At 39.3% G+C, this 20,244-nt stretch overlaps 1 protein-coding gene across 2 annotated transcripts in view; it reads right to left on the reverse strand.

Moving 5' to 3' along the window:
- The window catches only part of LOC126818868 (adipokinetic hormone/corazonin-related peptide receptor variant I), a 96,866-nt gene that overhangs the window by 10,351 nt on the left and 66,271 nt on the right, over nt 1-20,244 (reverse strand). For both annotated transcript variants that reach the window (XM_050546492.2, XM_050546493.2), the window contains exon 3: nt 4,704-4,920. In XM_050546492.2, coding sequence (XP_050402449.1) covers nt 4,704-4,920 — 217 coding nt within the window. The remainder of the gene's footprint in view (nt 1-4,703; nt 4,921-20,244) is intronic.

Consider the following 20,244-nt stretch of genomic DNA (forward strand, 5'->3'; position numbering starts at 1 on the left):
TATGTCCTGTTAATGTACGAGGTGCTATAAATAATTTACTTTTTTAAATATTATAACCCAAAAATCATTCTCAATATAAAAGCTATTACCAGTGTCTGAAATCTATCACTCAAACTAGCCTTCTTATAATTTAGTATCTTAAAAAAATAATAACTTATACTAAATGCCGTCTGTATACCTCTATTTTGTATAATATATAGGAGATTATATTACACTAATCTGAGTGGTGAGAGAGAGAGAGAGAGGGGGGGGGGAGGGGGTAACACCCACTCGACACAAACTAGGTCATTTCGGACTAACACATGGTTCAATTTTATTTCAATAATTCACTTGCGCCTAGGGGTCTTTAGCAGTGGGAGGAAACAAGAGGACCCGGAGAAAACCCATGGGGTTGGACAGGCGACCCTACTCCGTGTCACGTACAAGCGGGGAATCGAAACCACACCAGTTTACTCAATGACAGACTTTATGATACAGTGCGCAGGTGCATTCGGCCATCCAACCCCCCGAGTTGATTCTATAGGCTTGCCATAAAAATAAATGTCACAACCGGGGAATCGAAAAAAGAGTGAGGTTATGATGTTAAACCTCCTGCAGTTAATAAAGGCATACGTTTTCGTAGAGCCTCGACATTTAGACAAGAGGGAGAAGGGGGGGGGGCATTGTCACCCGAGTGGGGGCAAAATCTGAGTTAACTTTTCTAGAGGCATTTTTCGTGAGGAATCCGAATCTGGTAGGTAAAAAGCCAGGTGAGGGGGCGTTTCCGAGATAATCGAGGTCAAAGGTCACGGAAGGCCAAAAAACGAAAGAAACGTATAGAATTCAAAATCTGTTCAGAAAAGGGCCGAAAATCATTGATAACAGCAATGAGACAATTATAATACAGTAATATAATAATAACAATGAGCAGCGATGACACCTGCATACCCGTGACGTCATCGGGGTCATGATTCATGATATGTGTTGGGATGTCATTTAGCAGTAGCCCCTACATCAACCACGATATGAAAGTATTTCATGTTGCTGTGATCTGCCATTTTTTGTGACTGATAAATACATTCCGTGACAGTGGCGTAATCGGTGATCGGACGCATTATGGGAGGAATAAATGTCATATCAGTTTTCGGTCTCATCGGGTTGGCGTACTGGACTATTATGTGTCCACTGAAAGTCGGCACATCTTGGTGCTGAAGTCCGGAATTGTTTCTCATGATCTTCCAAAGAAATAATTCACGTTCCTGTTCACGAATCGCCAATGTCGACTGGTCATTGTGATGAGAGTCCGGAAGTGCGGGTGGCGGGGCGTGAGGATTGAGCTTCACGGCCGGGAGTGGCAGAGGTCGAGAATGGTACTCTCTCTTCTTTTCAATATCAGAGCTAGGGACTGAGCTGCGGGCTACCGTGCCAGTGCCGCGCTCTTGCCAACCTATCCCGTGTGTCGTGTGAATCCCCCCACTCGTGTTCTCTTTTGTCTCATCATAATTATCCCACCAGAAAATGGTGCGGACGACGTCATTCTCTGATTTTGGGATTAGGGGCAAATGATATCCATTTTCGGACATTTTTCTCGCCAGTTCGCCTTGTCCGGCTTCGATGGTTCTGACTATGTCGTACTTAACGCAGTGCCCAAATCTGGCCAAGATTGTGATCGGGATCTTTTGTCCGGTGAGGCTGTGCAATCCTGCGCCCATCATGACGTGTTTCTCGGTGAGGAAGGTACCGCCCGAGTAACCATACAAAATGTCCTGTGCGAAGGAATTTGACAAAAGTTTTCCTTCTGCTCCAGGGGAGTCATGAATCTTCTTGCTGTGCAGTAGATCTAAAATGAAATTGCTGAGACGGCTTGGCACTTTGCGGTCGTCCCGTCCAAGTGCGTCGGGGGTCGGTGGCCAGGGCAGGGCAGCAGCATTGGTAATTATGTCATCCATTTGTGTCTTGAGAACTTCCCGTACCCGATCGAAGCACATGTTGTCATTATTTTTCACGAACGCTTTAGCATCTACGTTTGTAACGGACGACAAACTTAGTACCATTTGAACGGCGTGGTAATCCACTGTCACAAACAGTAATCGGGCTGGAAACAAACGCTGTAACTTATCTTTCACCTTGCCCCTTCTTCTGTTGTCATCGGGATCAAACCCATATATCGTAGTAAGAAGAGGCAACGGCACTGATCTTCCGTTGTCAAGAACATGTTCTTGCACGAAGTCTCTGAGGGCGGTCATATTGTCGGCGTTCGATTGTTCGGATTCGTCATTATCATCTCCAGGAGCTCTCCGATTACGTGACACATCCCTCGTGTAATCCCGGAAACATTTTCGATGCATCCTGAACTCTCTCGCGATGAGGTCTTGGTCCCGGATTTTCGTGAGTATTTCTTCGTCGGCGGATGCCACTGCCGCTTCCCAAATAGACTTGCATGCATCCTTCGTGAAAAGTTGAATTGGAAACTGCTTTTCCCCCCCGATGTATTATCGCTTTCTCCGACAAGCATTTTGGATTCATACAGTGTTTAGGGAAAAGTACAGTGTTTGGGGTTGAGCTTTCGCGTCTTTTCTTTCTGGCGGATGGAGTACCGTTCGGTGACTTCCGTGCGACATTCGATTTCTTTGCAGCCATAGAGATAGCCATGGTGTACCTCTTATAACATGACTGGTGGCATGCATAAATACCATTTTCAAATGTGGAAGGTATGGTCTTACCTTGGGAATGGTGAATATTATCTCCTCCAAGCTGTAAACGGGCCTCCTTCGCTTCAAGTAATCGGTTGTACTTATGCAGTGTCAGCGGTAGTGAGTTTTCATCGCTAGGTCCGATTCCCTTGTAATGCACAACACAATTTGAAACACTCATCGTGAAAAACGCTAATCCACTAATTCCCATTCATCAATTACTAAGCCAGTAAATCGTTAAGAATTATAATATTTTGAAACAAGAATTAACAAAATTTGAAAGAATGAACACGATGTGTATATCTCTGTTACCGTATGCAGGCAGATGGGTAATGGCTGTATAGGGGATTAAGACAGTACATTCTTGTACACTAAAGATAAACAAATAATAAGACAATATAGGTCATCCAAATCATGACTTATAGTATACCATGCATATATTCTAAGGATTTCGCCGATTTCTGTATGATATCAATGAATTTGTACCCAATATTTAGTTCAATTCGCAATTCCAAGCGGTTTTGTCGTTTTTTTGCCTTCCGTGACCTTTGACCTCGATTATCTCGGAAACGCCCCCTCACCTGGCTTTTTACCTACCAGATTCGGATTCCTGACGAAAAATGCCTCTAGAAAAGTCAACTCAGATTTTGCCCCCACTCGGGTGACAATGCCCCCCTCCTCCCTCTGGTCTAATTTGGCATTTACTCATTATATGGATGTTCTCGTGCTAGTCGATCTGAATAAACAGCAACACAGAATTTTCTTATACTTATTTTTTCTTGAAAAAAAAATTGAAAATAATAGGACATAACTATATGGCATAAACGCAGATATTGTTAAAGTTAAATGCGTTGCTAGACAACGGTACAGAAATTATCTTCGTTTCAGTTCAATTTGGCGTAAAAATAAAAGGTGCTCTTAATGATATCTTCTGTAAATAAAGATACTTTACTATTCGTGTCGTAAGAAATGAACGCCAATATCGTTTTAATCCGCAAAATAAATGCTTACCATGTTTGTACACGACAATATCAGATTTCCGCGGTCCGCATTAATTTGTTGAAGTCGAAGGTGTCAAAATGAAGACGGGCATACGCCATACGATGTGCTAAGAGGAAAATTGTGCCTTATGTCGAATTCCAACGTCACACGGGTTCTTTTATGTGCACGCCAATGTGTAAACGGGGGCCTCAATTTTCTGTCCTTTGGTAGGCCTTGGTGTCAAAAGAGATAAAAATGAAAGGGAATGGGGTTGACCAGCCTATTGTACTTGGCCACCGGGATAATGAAGACCGACATACGCCATGCAGTGTGCAACGAGAGAAATTTTGCTCGGACAGCGGAGTTTGCGCCTACGCTTCACCGAATTTCAACTGTCAGGTGTTTTATGTATCAAAATGACAAAATTGAGTAAATGGGCTACAGGGGAAAACATTTAATCGTTTTTGGATCTGTTTTCCATACATTGTCTCGTGCACATCACCTGCGATTGGGGTATAAAACTGAGAACATACCCGGTATGTACAACAGCACATACCCTATATAAATGTGTTATCTATAATATTTTTTGTCTGCGATATCACCTCGGTGAAAGCGGGCGTTAAATACAGCTATTTCACACACGCAATATGTTTTTAAGATCGGGGTGGGGCGTTAAACATGGGTGTGTAGGTTTTTCAGATTCAAACTATCAAACATTCGCATTTCGACGACAACAGTACATCCCTAGTCTTTCGTTAAATCGAGTGGGGATTCGTAAAGCTGTTTGCGACCCGAATTTGGAAAGATGATCCTTATTCGGATTCTTGGCAATCAAACAAATCCTTATCAACTACACACACACACTCTAAAATCACATTAACTAAACCAAAGCCCCAGTTAACAGTAAGTAGTGACGGGTGTCGTGTTCGAGACAGGGTATACTTACTCGTTCTTAGGACTTCACCTAGCTGAAAAACCTGTCTTGTACTATTGCATGTTTACTTACGTCTGTTTTTACAAAGACGAGGAATATAATAGACCGGTACTTACTATGTCTCTCCCCTTTTACCATAGTTGAGTTTCTGTATATTTTACACAAAATTAGACAATATGACGTTGTTATCACTACTAATGGCATCACATACACTGTTATAACGTTAAATAAATTGTAGGCCAACTCGTGACTTTGGGACGGAAAAAAGTTGAAAGTAACACATTGTTCAAACCATGTAAACACTGGATGTTGCTCTACGTGGAATATTACACTCTGAAACATAGAAAGATTGTTTTTTTTTATTAAACATACATTATGTAAGCTTTAGATAAAGAATTGGCAGTTCTTACTAGAATAGTTCAAAAATAGATAATGCAGAATGAATATATTTAAAATTTCATTCAAATTACTTTATTCTGGGCGAAGTTATCACCTTTAGTAGATTTGACAAGATGTTGGCATTGATTGTTGATTATCGTAACCACGGGCGGGTTATTCGAGGCTTAGCCCCGCTTCTTCATTTTCATGTGGACGTATATTGTCGTCGCCCGTCCGTCCATAATTTATCTGTTGACTCTACAGGTCGAAATTTTCATCCGGTTTTCACGAAACTTGAAACATAGGTTTCTATCCCAAAGGTCCCTGATTGTACGAAAACGTCACAAATTGTATCCAATGTTGATGAAATTAAAATCGACAGATCTCGGTTTCTGTCGATATTCGCGCATACGGACCCTAACTTCCTGGATTATGGCCTCTGATTATATGGAAAATAACGTTTTCAGTTTCTGGATTAAAAAAAAGTTTAAATATATCACCGTTACACCATAATGAAGGCCGAGTTCGTATTTCGTAAAAATCGGACCGAAACTGCCCAAAAAAAATGATCGCTCCCCGTACGCAAATTGTGTAAAAGTATGTAATACCAAGGTGGTGGACCATAAAGAGGTCATATCTTTTATCCGATTTTGATGAAACTTTAAATATATTTTGTTTATACGCCAAAGTTCTTGGTTCCTTTTTCGATATTCGTGCATATCGGAAAGTAACTTCCTGGATTATGACCCCCCCCCCTCCCTAAGTTTACGATGTTCACAATTTTTATCCGATGTTTTGTTTTTTTTAAAAAAAAAAAACAACGTTTAAGCATATCATCGCTACACCATATTGATAGATGGGTTTGAATTTCGTGAAAATCGGACCGAAACTGCCTGACACAATGGCCGCTCCCTGTACGCAAATAAGTATGTGGACCAGCTAGAGGTCACGATTTTTATCCGATGGTGATGAAACTTAAAATATATGTTTATATCTGGGTACCTTTCGTCTATTGTTCGTATTGGGTCGTAACGTCGTACCACCAGGGACCATAATCCAGGAAGTTATGGTCTAAAATGCGCGAATATCGAAAGGGACTGAGCTTTTTGGGATATAAAGATATATTTTAAGTTTCATCAAAACCGGGCAAAATTTGTGGCCTCTCGAGAGTCCACAGTCTTCGTATTACATACTTGTACACAATTTGCGAACAAGGAGCGGCCATTTTGTCGGGTAGTTTTGGTTCGATTTTCACGAAATTCAAACTCTACCTTCATTAGGGCGTAACTGTGATACATTTAAACGTTTTTTTAAAATCGGATAAAAAGTTGTGACCTCTAGAGGGTCCACCAGCTAAAAACGTGATTTTTCGTACAATCAGGGGTCATAATCCAGGAAGTTACGGCCTGATCTGCGTAACCAAGATTTTTGGGCTATAAACATACATTTCAAGTTTCATCAAAATCGGATAAAAATTGTGACTTTTAGAGTGTTTACAACCTTGGTATTACATACTTTTACACTATTTGCGTACAAGGAGCGGCCATTTTGTCCGGCAGTTTAGGTCAGTTTTTTTTACGAAATTCGAAGTCAACCTTCATTGATGTGTAACGGCGATATATTTAAACGGTTTTTAAAATTGAATACAAATTGTGAGTTCTAACGGGTCCACAAGCTAAAGATGCGATAATTCAGTAAGTTAAGATCCGATATGCGCAAAAATAGAAAAAAAAACAAGACCTTTGGGTCCACAACCTTGATGTACCATATTTTTACACTTATTTGCGTACGAGGGGCGGCCATTTTGTCCGGCAGTTTTGGTCCGATTTTCAAACAATTGGAACTCCACCGTCATCTGGGTGTAACGGTGAAATATTCAAACGTATTTTAAATCGAATAATATATGTGAACCAAAGAGGGACCACGTGCTAAAAATGCGATATTTTGTACAATCAGGGGCCATAAATCAGGAAGTTACGATCCAATATGCGAGAATAGTAATAGGCACCAAGATCTGTGGGTTATAAACACGTATTTCAAGTTTCATCAAAATCGGATCAAAATTGTGATCTCTAGTGGGTCCACAACCTTGATATACCATATTTTTACACTATTTGCGTACGAGGGGCGGTCGAACTCAACCGACATTACGGTATAACGGTGATATATTCGAACGTTTTGTTTTAATCAAGGGCCATAATTCAGGAAGTTACGATTCGATATGCGCGAATATCGACAGGAACCCAGATTGTTGTGTTTTAAACACGCATTTCAAGTTTCATCAAAATCAGATGAAAATTGTGACCTTTAGAGTGCTCGCAATCTAAAAACGTGATTGTTCGTACAATCAGCAGGGGCCATAATCCATGAAGTTATGGTCCGATACATGCAAATATCGAAAGGAATCGAGATCTTTGGGAGAGAGGCCTGTATTTCAAGTTTCGTTAAAATCGAATAAAAATTGTTTTCTGTAGAGTGTCCACAAACAAATTGCGGAAAGACATGAAAATGTGGGCGTATAAAAATGAGAAGGGGTTCATTGTCATTTTCTGTGCACCAACCGGGCTAAAGAAGACGGCCATATGCCATGTAGTGTACCGCGAAGAAAATGGTATCAATACAGCGGTTTTTCCGCATAATGTTTGTAAAATCTATACACTGTCAAATATTGTCGGAGCGTGCACCTATGATATAACAAAGTGAAATGCCCCTGGAAACAATTATCAGATCAGATAATGACTTTCAAGCTGGATATGTGCACTGGAAATCGCTGACACCCAATAGGTTTCTTCGTCTCAGTAATGTAAATAAAATGTATATCTGCAGTAGTCTGTAGAGTGTTTACAATAATTTTTGGAAAATGGACCAACGGCAATATACGCCAACATATCAATTTGGGGTTTTAAAAATGTCAGTTGAAACCGGAAAGATCATTCACAACTGATCCATTAAAGGGGAAGACCAACGATTTTCAACAATGTTTCCATAAACCTATTTATTGATAAATAATCCCCTCTGTAGCACAAGCAAACCAGTTTTTGTAAGTAAGGAATTAATTTTTATTCAAGCCGGAAGTGACATAGTTGGTTCAACACCCTCACTGGGCTCTATAGTAAGCATACAGATTTGGCATATTGTATTCACTCGTCGCCCTTTGGCCAAAAATGTGATCAAATGGGCTGTTTATTAGGATATTATAAATACGAATTTATGTTTTTTTAATGTTTAGTACACAAAGCCGTCGCGTAAATTCACTCAAACTGAACAGTACGCTGTGCCTCAATTCACGCCACATGGCTAATTGTTTACATCACGTGGTTTGATTGACATCTTGCAAGTGACATGTGTTTCGTCTGCTTCGATGTTTTTGTGCTTGCTGACAGCGTTTTTCAACATAAACAGATCAAAATTATGGACATGCGAGACACATAATATAGTGCATTTTGGCACATAATGTCGACGTGAACGGATTTTCTTTTTTTCTTCCATTTCCTCTTGAGAATGGCTGGGCTCGAATGTTTATACGGCATTACTGTAGACCTATAGAAGAGTTATTTTATATCCAATACGTTGGTGTCTGACGTTGACATATTTTGGAAATTTATATATTTATTTGAATATATATATATATATATGTGCCACAAGTCCGTTGAAATAAATAAAAACACTGTCAGCAGACGAAGCACGCACAAAAACATTCAAGCAGACGAAACATCTCTCACTTGCAAGCTGTCAATTAAACCACGTGATGTAAACAATTAGCCATGTGGCGTGAATTGAGGCATAGCGTACTGTTCAGTATGAGTGAACTTACGCGACGGCTTTGTGTACTAAACGTTAAAAAAACATAAATTCGTATTTATAATATCCTAATAGACAACCCATTTGATCAGATTTTTGGCCAAAGGACGACGCGTGAACACAATACAGCAGTAAACTTGTGCCAAATCTGTATGCTTACTATAGAGCCCAGTGAGTGTGTTGAACCAACTATGTCACTTCCGGTTTAATAAAAATTAATTTCTCGCTTACAAAAACTGTTTTGCTTGAGTTACAGAGAGGATTATTTATCAATATATATTTAAGATTTATGGAAACCTTGTTGAAAATCGTTGGTCTTCCCCTTTAATTCCCTGATTTATTATTGTAAGCTACATAAAAACACCATTTCCGGCATAGTATATACTATTTAAGCGAACTTTTCAATTAACAGACAGAAAATGCTGAGTGGCAATTCATTCCGAAACAAAATCCATCTCACGGGACTCTAAAATCGAAAGATGACAATCTTGCAATTAAAATGGAAGATGCGAATAAGCATCTATACCATAGAACACAAAAATAGAAAACTTTCTTCGATTTCTTTTTGAGAAACGGTGACAGTTAGTTATCCGGCAATTGTGTCGAAACTACATAAATACGTTGCCTACGTTCCTCGAAACAACGGCTTGTTAACTTTAGAACAATCTTAGTGATGGGAAAAGTGTAATATCATATGTAAGGTACACTGCTGTACCATTTTCATCTGGTACACTGCTGTACCATTTTCATCTGGTACACCTTTGAGCTAATCTACCCCAAAAATTCCTGGCCAGAATGCCAGGAGTTTTACGCCTGTCTACACAAATTTCGGCCATTTTCAGCCTAACGTACATTTCATTTTTTATAGTCAAATGTGTAATGCTAAAGAGTTGGTGGATTTTGCCCAACAGTTGCGTATTCGTCTGCTTTTCCCCGAATTCTAACTGACCTCCAGTGTACATGGAACGCTACGCCACACCAGTCATCCGCCTGTTATACCCCCATCAGACAGGAGTGGCGTCCTTACTGCGTTGCTACGGCGACGGAAAATAGTCTCAGAGCGCGTCAAGATCAAAACAAACTCCAAGGTTCTGCGATCCGACCTGAAAGTTGTGAGAACGCGGTGGGGTCGCAATCTTATTAAAATACAGATCTACATTTCGTTTCGTTTTTTTATACTTTCGATGGGCTACACCACATGAAGATCTGACAAGTTGTACTCGAAGGTTGTGTCAGGGGTCGTACGAGCGGCTTTTGACCCTATGACGTCAGACATTAATTAATCAATCAGCGTTGGCATTTCTGGTGGTTTACCCACAGTTCCGTGCATGACACACCAAGAAGTCGCCGTAACAGACTGTTTCATTGGCTTATCCCTCAATTCAACAAAAACACCGTTAATATAACAACTCTTCGAGATCCTAATGTAGTAAAGACACGTAAAACGAAATTTTGAACTATAAAAAACGGAACGAAATAGGGTCTGTGTTTTAATCAGGTTGGTGGGGTCGCGAAGGTCACGAGACAAGCTTGGTAACATCTCCATGGACGTAGTACATGCGCAGTACACACGTGGCAAAGACGTAACATTTGCAACGACGACTTCATGGCGTCTTCGCCACGACCCTCGCGTATCTTCTGCCACGACCCCACCAAGTGTACGGTCGCAGCAGCGCAGTAAGGATGCCACCTCGGTCTGACGGGGGCATTACTAATTACACTAGCCACCCACGATTTTGTGAAAGAAATTTTAACTGAACAGTCGAGTATTGACCCTTTCTTGATAACATTTGATTATTATTATGTACTTTAACAGTCTACACACTGGTATGTTGGCCTATATGTATATATCATTTATGCATCTTGTTTTGGGGAAGTCTATTTATATCAGCTATTGACTTGTTTCGGTATCCCGTGAATACATTATAGTTTTACTCAAGCTCTCGAGGTTTAATCAGTGTTCCTTATTGATATAGATTACCTTAAACAAAATGTAACACGCAAGAACATCATTGTTAGAATGAAATGGACTGTGGAAGCCTTTTCTTACATGTGTTTTATAGTCTGTCATTTAAAACGCAAGCGACTGTATATATAAACTGTATAAGTTACAACATAGATAGTATTGTTAAAATTCAATCATTTAGCATAAACCTGTGTTTTGAACGTGATGAAAAAAACAGTTAATCACATATCAAGTAAATGAGGTTCGTCTACACTCATTAACAAGGATATCAAAGTTGGTTTCGTGTTGTTACATTTACTGTGATTAACACTGACAAATTGTGTCCGACAAAACATAATTAGTCAGAGCACGTAAAGTATCGCAATATAAATTAAATTTGATTGTATGTTTTATCAAATATTAATGGATGTTATTTAGAATGCCAATCGTTTGATTGATCTGGTTGAAAAATAAGCTGTGTTTAGAGAAAGATTTTTTAATATTAATATATAGATCTATAAACCAAAACCAAAAGAGCATCTTCGTTCAAAGATATGAAATACTTCAATAATAGAACAATAGCCCAGTGGGGTCAACCTTGCTGAAAAGCATGCATGCAAGCATATCTGGTGGTGGGTGTGGCTGTGAGGTCTGGAATTCTAACTAGGAATTCTTGATCTAGATGGCCTGGCGCCTGGTACGTTCGGGCATTTTTATGCGCGAACTCTTAGGTTTTTTTTACTGGCACGCGCACAGGTACTATTTCTTTTTCTTTTAACAAGTACCCAAATCGGGGATTTCGTGCGGAGGTAGTTCGGAGGTAAACAGTCTGTGAAGTACAACATTTGCCACTGTACCTGTGTATCGCTAATTATAAACCGAATGTGTGAAGACCTTTCATACATATCACTCAAAAATTTTTCAGTACAAACTCAGTTGATTCACGCTCGATTTGCTACTAAACAAACCCATCGGTTTATTTTCTCAACAGTGTGACCCGAAGTGACCGCGGATTTATTGACCTTGTATGAACTTATCCATAGCTATATCCTTACACCGAGAGAAATTATCTAGTATCGGTGAAAAGAACCATGGTCATCTGGTAGAAAATTACTTTTGTATTTTTTGGAACGGAAAACACTGTTTTTAGAAGCAAACTAACCTGCCGCACATGAGGAAGTCATTATACTAATAATAAAAGGCGAGACCTCTTTTTGCGGCACAGGCTTATCACTGAGTAGTAAACCGTCCACAAACAATAATATAGGAAGCCTTAGTGACGAGTGTAGTAAGTAAACTATAGGTTTGAGTCGAGATTACTCGCTTTCAGTTTACTCTGTTTTTGCGATAACCAATTATGTGAGAAATACCATACTGACATTCAGTTTTTAAAAGTTGTACGCGAACTAAATGCGTTTGTTAGATACTGACAGAGCAGCCCCGAGTCGAACAATCGCCGCCCGAGCTGTCTTCGTCAGCTAGTTTCACAATATCGTACAATAGGTGTATTAATGTGATTTTTAGGTTTAACCCCGCAAACAATGCCAAAATAGTGTTTTCACTGCTTACAGAAAACTGAAATTTTAAAAAAAATTTTTTATGAGGGTGACCCTCCCACACTCCCTATCGAGCTGCCACTCGGTCTGCGCAGCCTCATGCCTGGCACATACTGTCAACATTGTATATTTTTCCGTTTCCGCCCTTCCCCCCCCACAATATATATTTCACGGCTACGTTGCGACGGTACCAGCATACCCAGTTGTTGACACCCATTACATCACTCCTGTCTAACAAATCATAAAGCTGTGGTGTTACGGTGGCGGCATAGTATTTCACCGTAACACCACAGCCACTCTAACCATTCATAATACATCTAACTATCCCTTTACAGCACTTCACTCCCTACACATTTCCCCTCGTCCTACTTTCCCAAACGTCAACAACACATCTCATACATCCAGTTCGCTGATTAACCCTTGTACCACGTCTACTGGATGACCTGGCGCCTGGTACGTTCGGGCATTTTTATGCGCGAACTCTTAGGGTTTTTTTACTGGCATGCGCACAGGTACTATTTCTTTTTCTTTTAACAAGTACCCAAATCGGGGATTTCGTGCGGAGGTATTTCGGAGGTAAACAGTCTGTGAAGTACAAAACTTGCTACTGTACCTGTGTATCGCTAATTATAAACCGAATGTGTGAAGACAGTTCATACATATCACTCAAAAATTTTTCAGTACAAACTCAGTTGATTCACGCTCGATTTGCTACTAAACAAACCCATCGGTTTATTTTCTCAACAGTGTGACCCGAAGTGACCGCGGATTTATTGACCTTGTATGAACTTATCCATAGCTATATCCTTACACCGAGAGAAATTATCTAGTCTCGGTGAAAAGAACCATGGTCATCTGGTAGAAAATTACTTTTGTATTTTTTGGAACGGAAAACAGTGTTTTTAGAAGCAAACTAACCTGCCGCACATGAGGAAGTCATTATACTAATAATAAAAGGCGAGACCTCTTTTTGCGGCGCAGGCTTATCACTGAGTAGTAAACCGTCCACAAACAATAATATAGGAAGCCTAGTGACGAGTGTAGTAAGTAGGCTATAGACTATAGGTTTGAGTCGAGATTACTCGCTTTCAGTTTACTCTGTTTTTGCGATAACCAATTATGTGAGAAATACCATACTGACATTCGGTTTTTAAAAGTTGTACGCGAACTAAATGCGTTTGTTAGATACTGACAGAGCAGCCCCGAGTCGAACAATCGCCGCCCGAGCTGTCTTCGTCAGCTAGTTTCACAATATCGTGCAATAGGTGTATTAATGTGATTTTTAGGTTTAACCCCGCAAACAATGCCAAAATAGTGTTTTCACTGCTTACAGAAAACTGAAATTTAAAAAAAAAAAATTTTATGAGGGTGACCCTCCCATACACTCCCTATCGAGCTGCCGCTCGGTCTGTGCAGCCTCATGCCTGGCACATACTGTCAACATTGTATATTTTTCCGTTTCCGCCCTTCCCCCCCCCACAATATATATTTCACGGCTACGTTGCGACGGTACCAGCATACCCAGTTGTTGACACCCATTACATCACTCCTGTCTAACAAATCATAAAGCTGTGGTGTTACGGTGGCGGCATAGTATTTCACCGTAACACCACAGCCACTCTAACCATTCATAATACATCTAACTATCCCTTTACAGCACTTCACTCCCTACACATTTCCCCTCGTCCTACTTTCCCAAACGTCAACAACACATCTCATACATCCAGTTCGCTGATTAACCCTTATACCACGTCTACTGGATGACCTGGCGTCTGGTACGTTCGGGCATTTTTATGCGCGAACTCTTAGGGTTTTTTTACTGGCATGCGCACAGGTACTATTTCTTTTTCTTTTAACAAGTACCCAAATCGGGGATTTCGTGCGGAGGTAGTTCGGAGGTAAACAGTCTGTGAAGTACAACACTTGCCACTGTACCTGTGTATCGCTAATTATAAACCGAATGTGTGAAGACAGTTCATACATACTACTAAACAAGCTGGCTCGCTAGCCTGGAGGTCGGGTGTTCGATCCCTGCATTGGCCGAGAAAGTTCATCCCGATTTTCCGGCGTGGTTCTCCCTTGTCAGTGATGCAGGACGGAGGGGCTGACAAGGACAGCTGTCTAGTCGTTCGGATGGGACGAAAAACCGAGGTTCCGTGTACTCATTGGCGTGCACGTAAAAGATCCCTTGACAGTTGGAATTCGATATAAGAGTAGGCCGTAGTGCCGCTGTCCGGGCAAAATTTCCCTCATTGTATGGCGTATGCCCGTCTTCATTAGCCCAGTTCGGAGCAAAACAGTAGGACGTTAAACCCCATTTCATTTCATTTCATTTCATTTTTGCTACTAAACAAACCCATCGGTTTATTTTCTCAACAGTGTGACCCGAAGTGACCGCGGATTTATTGACCTTGTATGAACTTATCCATAGCTATATCCTTACACCGAGAGAAATTATCTAGTCTCGGTGAAAAGAACCATGGTCATCTGGTAGAAAATTATTTTTGTATTTTTTGGAACGGAAAACAGTGTTTTTAGAAGCAAACTAACCTGCTGCAAATGAAGTCATTATACTTATAATAAAAGGCGAGACCTCTTTTTGCGGCGCAGGCTTATCACTGAGTAGTAAACCGTCCACAAACAATAACATAGGAAGCCTAGTGACGAGTGTAGTAAGTAGGCTATAGACTATAGGGTTGAGTCCAGATTACTCGCTTTCAGTTTACTCTGTTTTTGCGATAACCAATTATGTGAGAAATACCATACTGACATTCGGTTTTTAAAAGTTGTACGCGAACTAAATGCGTTTGTTAGATACTGACAGAGCAGCCCCGAGTCGAACAATCGCCGCCCGAGCTGTCTTCGTCAGCTAGTTTCACAATATCGTGCAATAGGTGTATTAATGTGATTTTTAGGTTTAACCCCGCAAACAATGCCAAAATAGTGTTTTCACTGCTTACAGAAAACTGAAATTTAAAAAAAAATTTTTTTATGAGGGTGACCCTCCAACACACTCCCTATCGAGCTGCCGCTCGGTCTGCGCAGCCTCATGCCTGGCACATACTGTCAACATTGTATATTTTTTCGTTTCCGCCCTTCCCCCCCCCCCCCACAATATATATTTCACGGCTACGTTGCGACGGTACCAGCATACCCAGTTGTTGACACCCATTACATCACTCCTGTCTAACAAATCATAAAGCTGTGGTGTTACGGTGACGGCATAGTATTTCACCGTAACACCACAGCCACTCTAACCATTCATAATTCATCTAACTATCCCTTTACAGCACTTCACTCCCTACACATTTCCCCTCGTCCTACTTTCCCAAACGTCAACAACACATCTCATACATCCAGTTCGCTGATTAACCCTTGTACCACGTCTACTGGATTAGCTCAAAAGTGTACCACATGAAAATGGTACAGCAGTGTACCTTACATCTTCAAGCATTACAAAAACACCCCAACAGACATTTCTAGTGGTGGAGTACCCCCGACAGAGTTATGTAATATAGGCTAGATTAGCTGAAATCTGTACCACCTAAAACTGCTTTTGAGTTCTTCAGCATCATACATAAATCATATATGATCACTGCCAGACAGCCTGTGCGGTGTGTTACCCCTAACAGACACACCCAATATGCCACGCCCCCAACTAGGCTAGATTAGCTGAGGTCCGTACTACCTATAACTGCTTGGAAGTTGTTCAGTGGCGCCACAGGAATCAAGCACGACAGTTTGTGTGGTGGGTTACCCCAACAGACACACCCAAAATAATACATGTAGAGTAATGTACCCTGTTGTACCATTTTCATGTGGTACACTTGTGAGATTATCTAGCCCAAGAATTCATGCCTAGAATCCCAGCCCTCACACCACCAGAGACTTGGCAGACTTACATTCTGATGATACAAGATATACATGCATTGATACATATACGTGAAAATTGCTATACACATTTCAGTTAAGCTGACGCCCTGGGCTCCCAGTCTATAAGTCTATATTATAGTGTTTCAATCTAAATTCCCTTTATTGATATATTTTGCTAATTTAGTTTAATAACATATATCGTGGTTTGAATATTAATTGTGATGGGTCTTACTAATCAACGACAAAGGCGATGTTTGCTATTAACGCCTAAAGTATTACAAATACATTCTAAATATAATATCCAAATTTAAAGGATTTCATAATTTAAAAAATGACAAAATTATGGATAATTGAAATTTTGACAAATTTTACATAAGTACCTAAAACTGATGATTCACGATTGCTGCCCTATTTGGCATAAGTAGCATTATATCATATATTCCTTCATGTCTTGGTCCTTGTTTGTGACTTCACCATGCTTATAGTCGAAAAATCATTTAAGTTCAGACATACATGGGCTATTACAACCTGCTTTTCTTCCTCAAATTTTATTAAATTAAACTGAAAATGACATGACATATCACACATTTATTTTTGCAGATGGTTTTTATAAATATGATATCCAGAATTCTAGTATTGTCGGTATTGAGTCACTTCCTTCAATTTCAATAACCCATACTTTTGCCATTTTTTAAAAAGAAATCATGATATGATAATCTATATCTATAACATATCTTTCCTTGTCGGTCAAGTTTAGAAATACTTTGGGTATCATTAAGAAAAACGCTCTTTTCGATGATCAAGTATCCTCACTAATTGTTCAATATTTGTTGTTTGAAATTCATTGACACAGCGAAGCGGAATGATTGATTCAGTGGTAAATCAAATTCGGAACAGTCATGGATTTACTGACGCAATCAATCCAGGGGACACAAACATCTGTTGGTGCATGCTTTTGCTGTCAAGAAATTATTTTTCATTTCTAGTACTTATTGACATGTTGGTTGTTCTAGTTCCAAATCGATATTATCTAAATTATTCAAGAATTAATCCGGATGTTGTGATTGACATTGTCAGACGACTAACAGGCAATTAGTTAACACGCTACGATGTCTTGGCTACAAAAGACGCTGTTGTTGGGTGCAATAAGTAATAACATTATATACATAAATATACTGTATATACACTGTCTTTATTTATTCCATTCTAGACCTTTTGCTTTATTGTATACCAGTCAGAAATGACAGATTCTATGGTATTCCAATATAATGCTGGGACAAATCTATAAATTTCAATCTTATTACAGTCCCAGATAACTCTACTTTGATACAAGGGAAGATAATATTCGGTCGTAACATTTTGATTTCTTCACAAGTTTCCATTCAATACTAAAAAATATTTTTTCACGAAGATTATAGAAATTTGAATTTTATATAGTTTTCCCTTGTAGTGTAGATTAGCAGGCATTAAAATACAGATGTGACGTCATCATTTGATGCTGGCGTACCATTATTTCAAATAATGTGAGAATGGTATATTTGCTTCATATTTTCCAAAATTACAAATTCTAAGGTCATTATTTTTTATTTTCATTTATTTTTTATTGGTCAGTATCATCCCAAGCATATTTAGATACCACAATACAGGCACTACAAATTTTGTGAATTATTTTTCGAGGACCTCCCATTTCAGGTGTTGTGACAATTTTTGTCACTTTACCTTGCCCTTAATACTAATAATGTATGGAAGGGTATCGCTGCCAATATTAAATGCTCTGCGACAATGTCGTTTCCGTTGATTATATGTAAAAAGTACAATGTACAAAGTCCTAATACCGATAACGATAAAGTCAAAATACCTCTAAGGCAAGAGATAAATGTAAAACGTCAAATGTTAAGTGTTAAATGACAAATGTTTTGTGGGAAAATGCTTTTTTTTGACGTGTCTACATTTTACATTTCTCTCATTACATTTTACATTTGCGCTCTGCCACATCCCATTTGTCCTTCACGCTTTCTACATAGCAGCTTTCGCACAGCATCAACTTGCATATGCAAATGTAGGATATCACGTGACTTATTAACATATACGGAAACCCGGCACACTATAAACCAGCATACTATAAGGATAATCACCGCACGATAGCAGTAAATCAAGCTGAGCTGGCACACCTTAAGAAACTATCTAGACGACCGTGCGTAATCATGAATGTGCCAGGAAATAATTGATAGATTCAAACAGCAAAAGAAACATACTTTCCAGTAATTTATAACACAATAACTGGAATTTCGTATTTATACCGTATTTTGATATTTTAAACACCCATCCCCCCACTCTTTCCGGTCTCTCTATAAACAGAGTTGAGTACAGCCTAATTAACTTTGATCCATTAATAAAATAACAATATATAAGCATTGTGCCCATAGAGAATATTTGATTAAGCCCCGTATCTTTATTTTAATTTAGTTTACCCCCCCCCCACCCTTCCATCACTTCAACTTTAATATTATTTTGTAAAGTTAAGCAAATATGAATGTGCCAGAAAATTATTTGCATATTTGAAACGAACAATCAGTGATACGTAACATGGTATCTGGAATTTCGTATCTAGACCAGTATTTTTACTTGAATACCTCTTTAATAGTGTGATATTTATTGGATTTGAATTATGAAAATACGATTGTACCAGAAAACTATTTACATATTTACAAACAGAACGTGCTTTTTACTAATATGTAACATGATACCTGGAATTTCGTATTTGGACATTGCACAGCCCCCACACCCACACCCCGTAATCATGGTAAAATACCATTCATAGTGACAAGGTAAGTAAATTTCTTATTGTGTGCTAGGCTGATTTCCTGTTATAGTGTCGTGAATATCTTTGTTCTGGCTTATAGTGTGCCAGGTTTCCGTATATGTTAATAAGTCACGTGATATCCTACATTTGCATATGCAAGTTGATGCTGTGCGACAGCTGCTATGTAGAAAGCGTGAAGGACAAATGGGATGTGGCAGAGCGCAAATGTAAAATGTAATGAGAGAAATGTAAAATGTAGACACGTCAAAAAAAGCATTTTCCCACAAAACATTTGTCATTTAACACTTAACATTTGACGTTTTAAACTCTTGCCTTAGAGGTATTTTGACTTTATCATTACCGGTATTAGGACTTTGTACATTGTACCTTTTACATATAATCAATGGAAAAGACATTGTAGCAGAGCATTATATATTGGCAGCGATACCCTTCCATAATAATACACTATTATTACTTTCACGTAATAATAATATGTATATGTATATCGCGCACAGTTCCATGCTATTAAGCATGCTCAAGGCGCTACACAGACTGGGTGCAACAATAGGCCGTAAATAGATGAGGTTTTAAATTAGTTTTGAATGTTTCTAGGCTGGATGACAGTTTAATGTTCAGCGGTAATGAATTCCACAGAATAGGCACAATATGAACAAACGATCTGTATCCAAATGATTTGAGTTTATATTTTGAGCTGCAGTATTTTGAACGGTTTGGAATTTTGATATTAGTTTGTTGGGTATTCCAGCTATTACAATAGTCTAATCTTGACAAGACGAGCGATCGAACCAGCGTATGAGCTGCGCCCTTCGATATTAGATGAATGTTTCTGATAAGAGCGGAGGTGGAAAAAGCAGGTTTTACAGATATAATTATTCTGAACTTCCATGGAGAGTTCTGAATCGATGTAAACACCCAGATTTTTAACTTCGTTGACTGGTTTAATTTTCAAAGTTGATGTATCAGATTTTGATAATGAGTGTTTTGATCCAGTCACGATAGCTTCAGTTTTATCATCATTTAATTTCAACATATTGGTAGACATACCGTCTTTTAAAGATTCCGCGCATTTTGATGTACGTTAAAATGATTGGTCAAAGTCACAAGGATTAAAACTATCAATAATCAGAGTGTCATCTGCGTAAGAATGATGTAATAGGCTCTATTGATTGATGATATGAGATACACTTGTGTAGAGAATAAACAGAACAGGTCCGAGTCCCGAACCTTGGGGAACTCCCCAGTTTACTTCAACTGCATCCGACTTAGCACCTGCAATGGCA

The sequence above is a fragment of the Patella vulgata genome, chromosome 4 (assembly GCF_932274485.2).
Source record: "Patella vulgata chromosome 4, xgPatVulg1.2, whole genome shotgun sequence".
In the NCBI taxonomy this organism is placed as follows: domain Eukaryota; kingdom Metazoa; phylum Mollusca; class Gastropoda; family Patellidae; genus Patella; species Patella vulgata.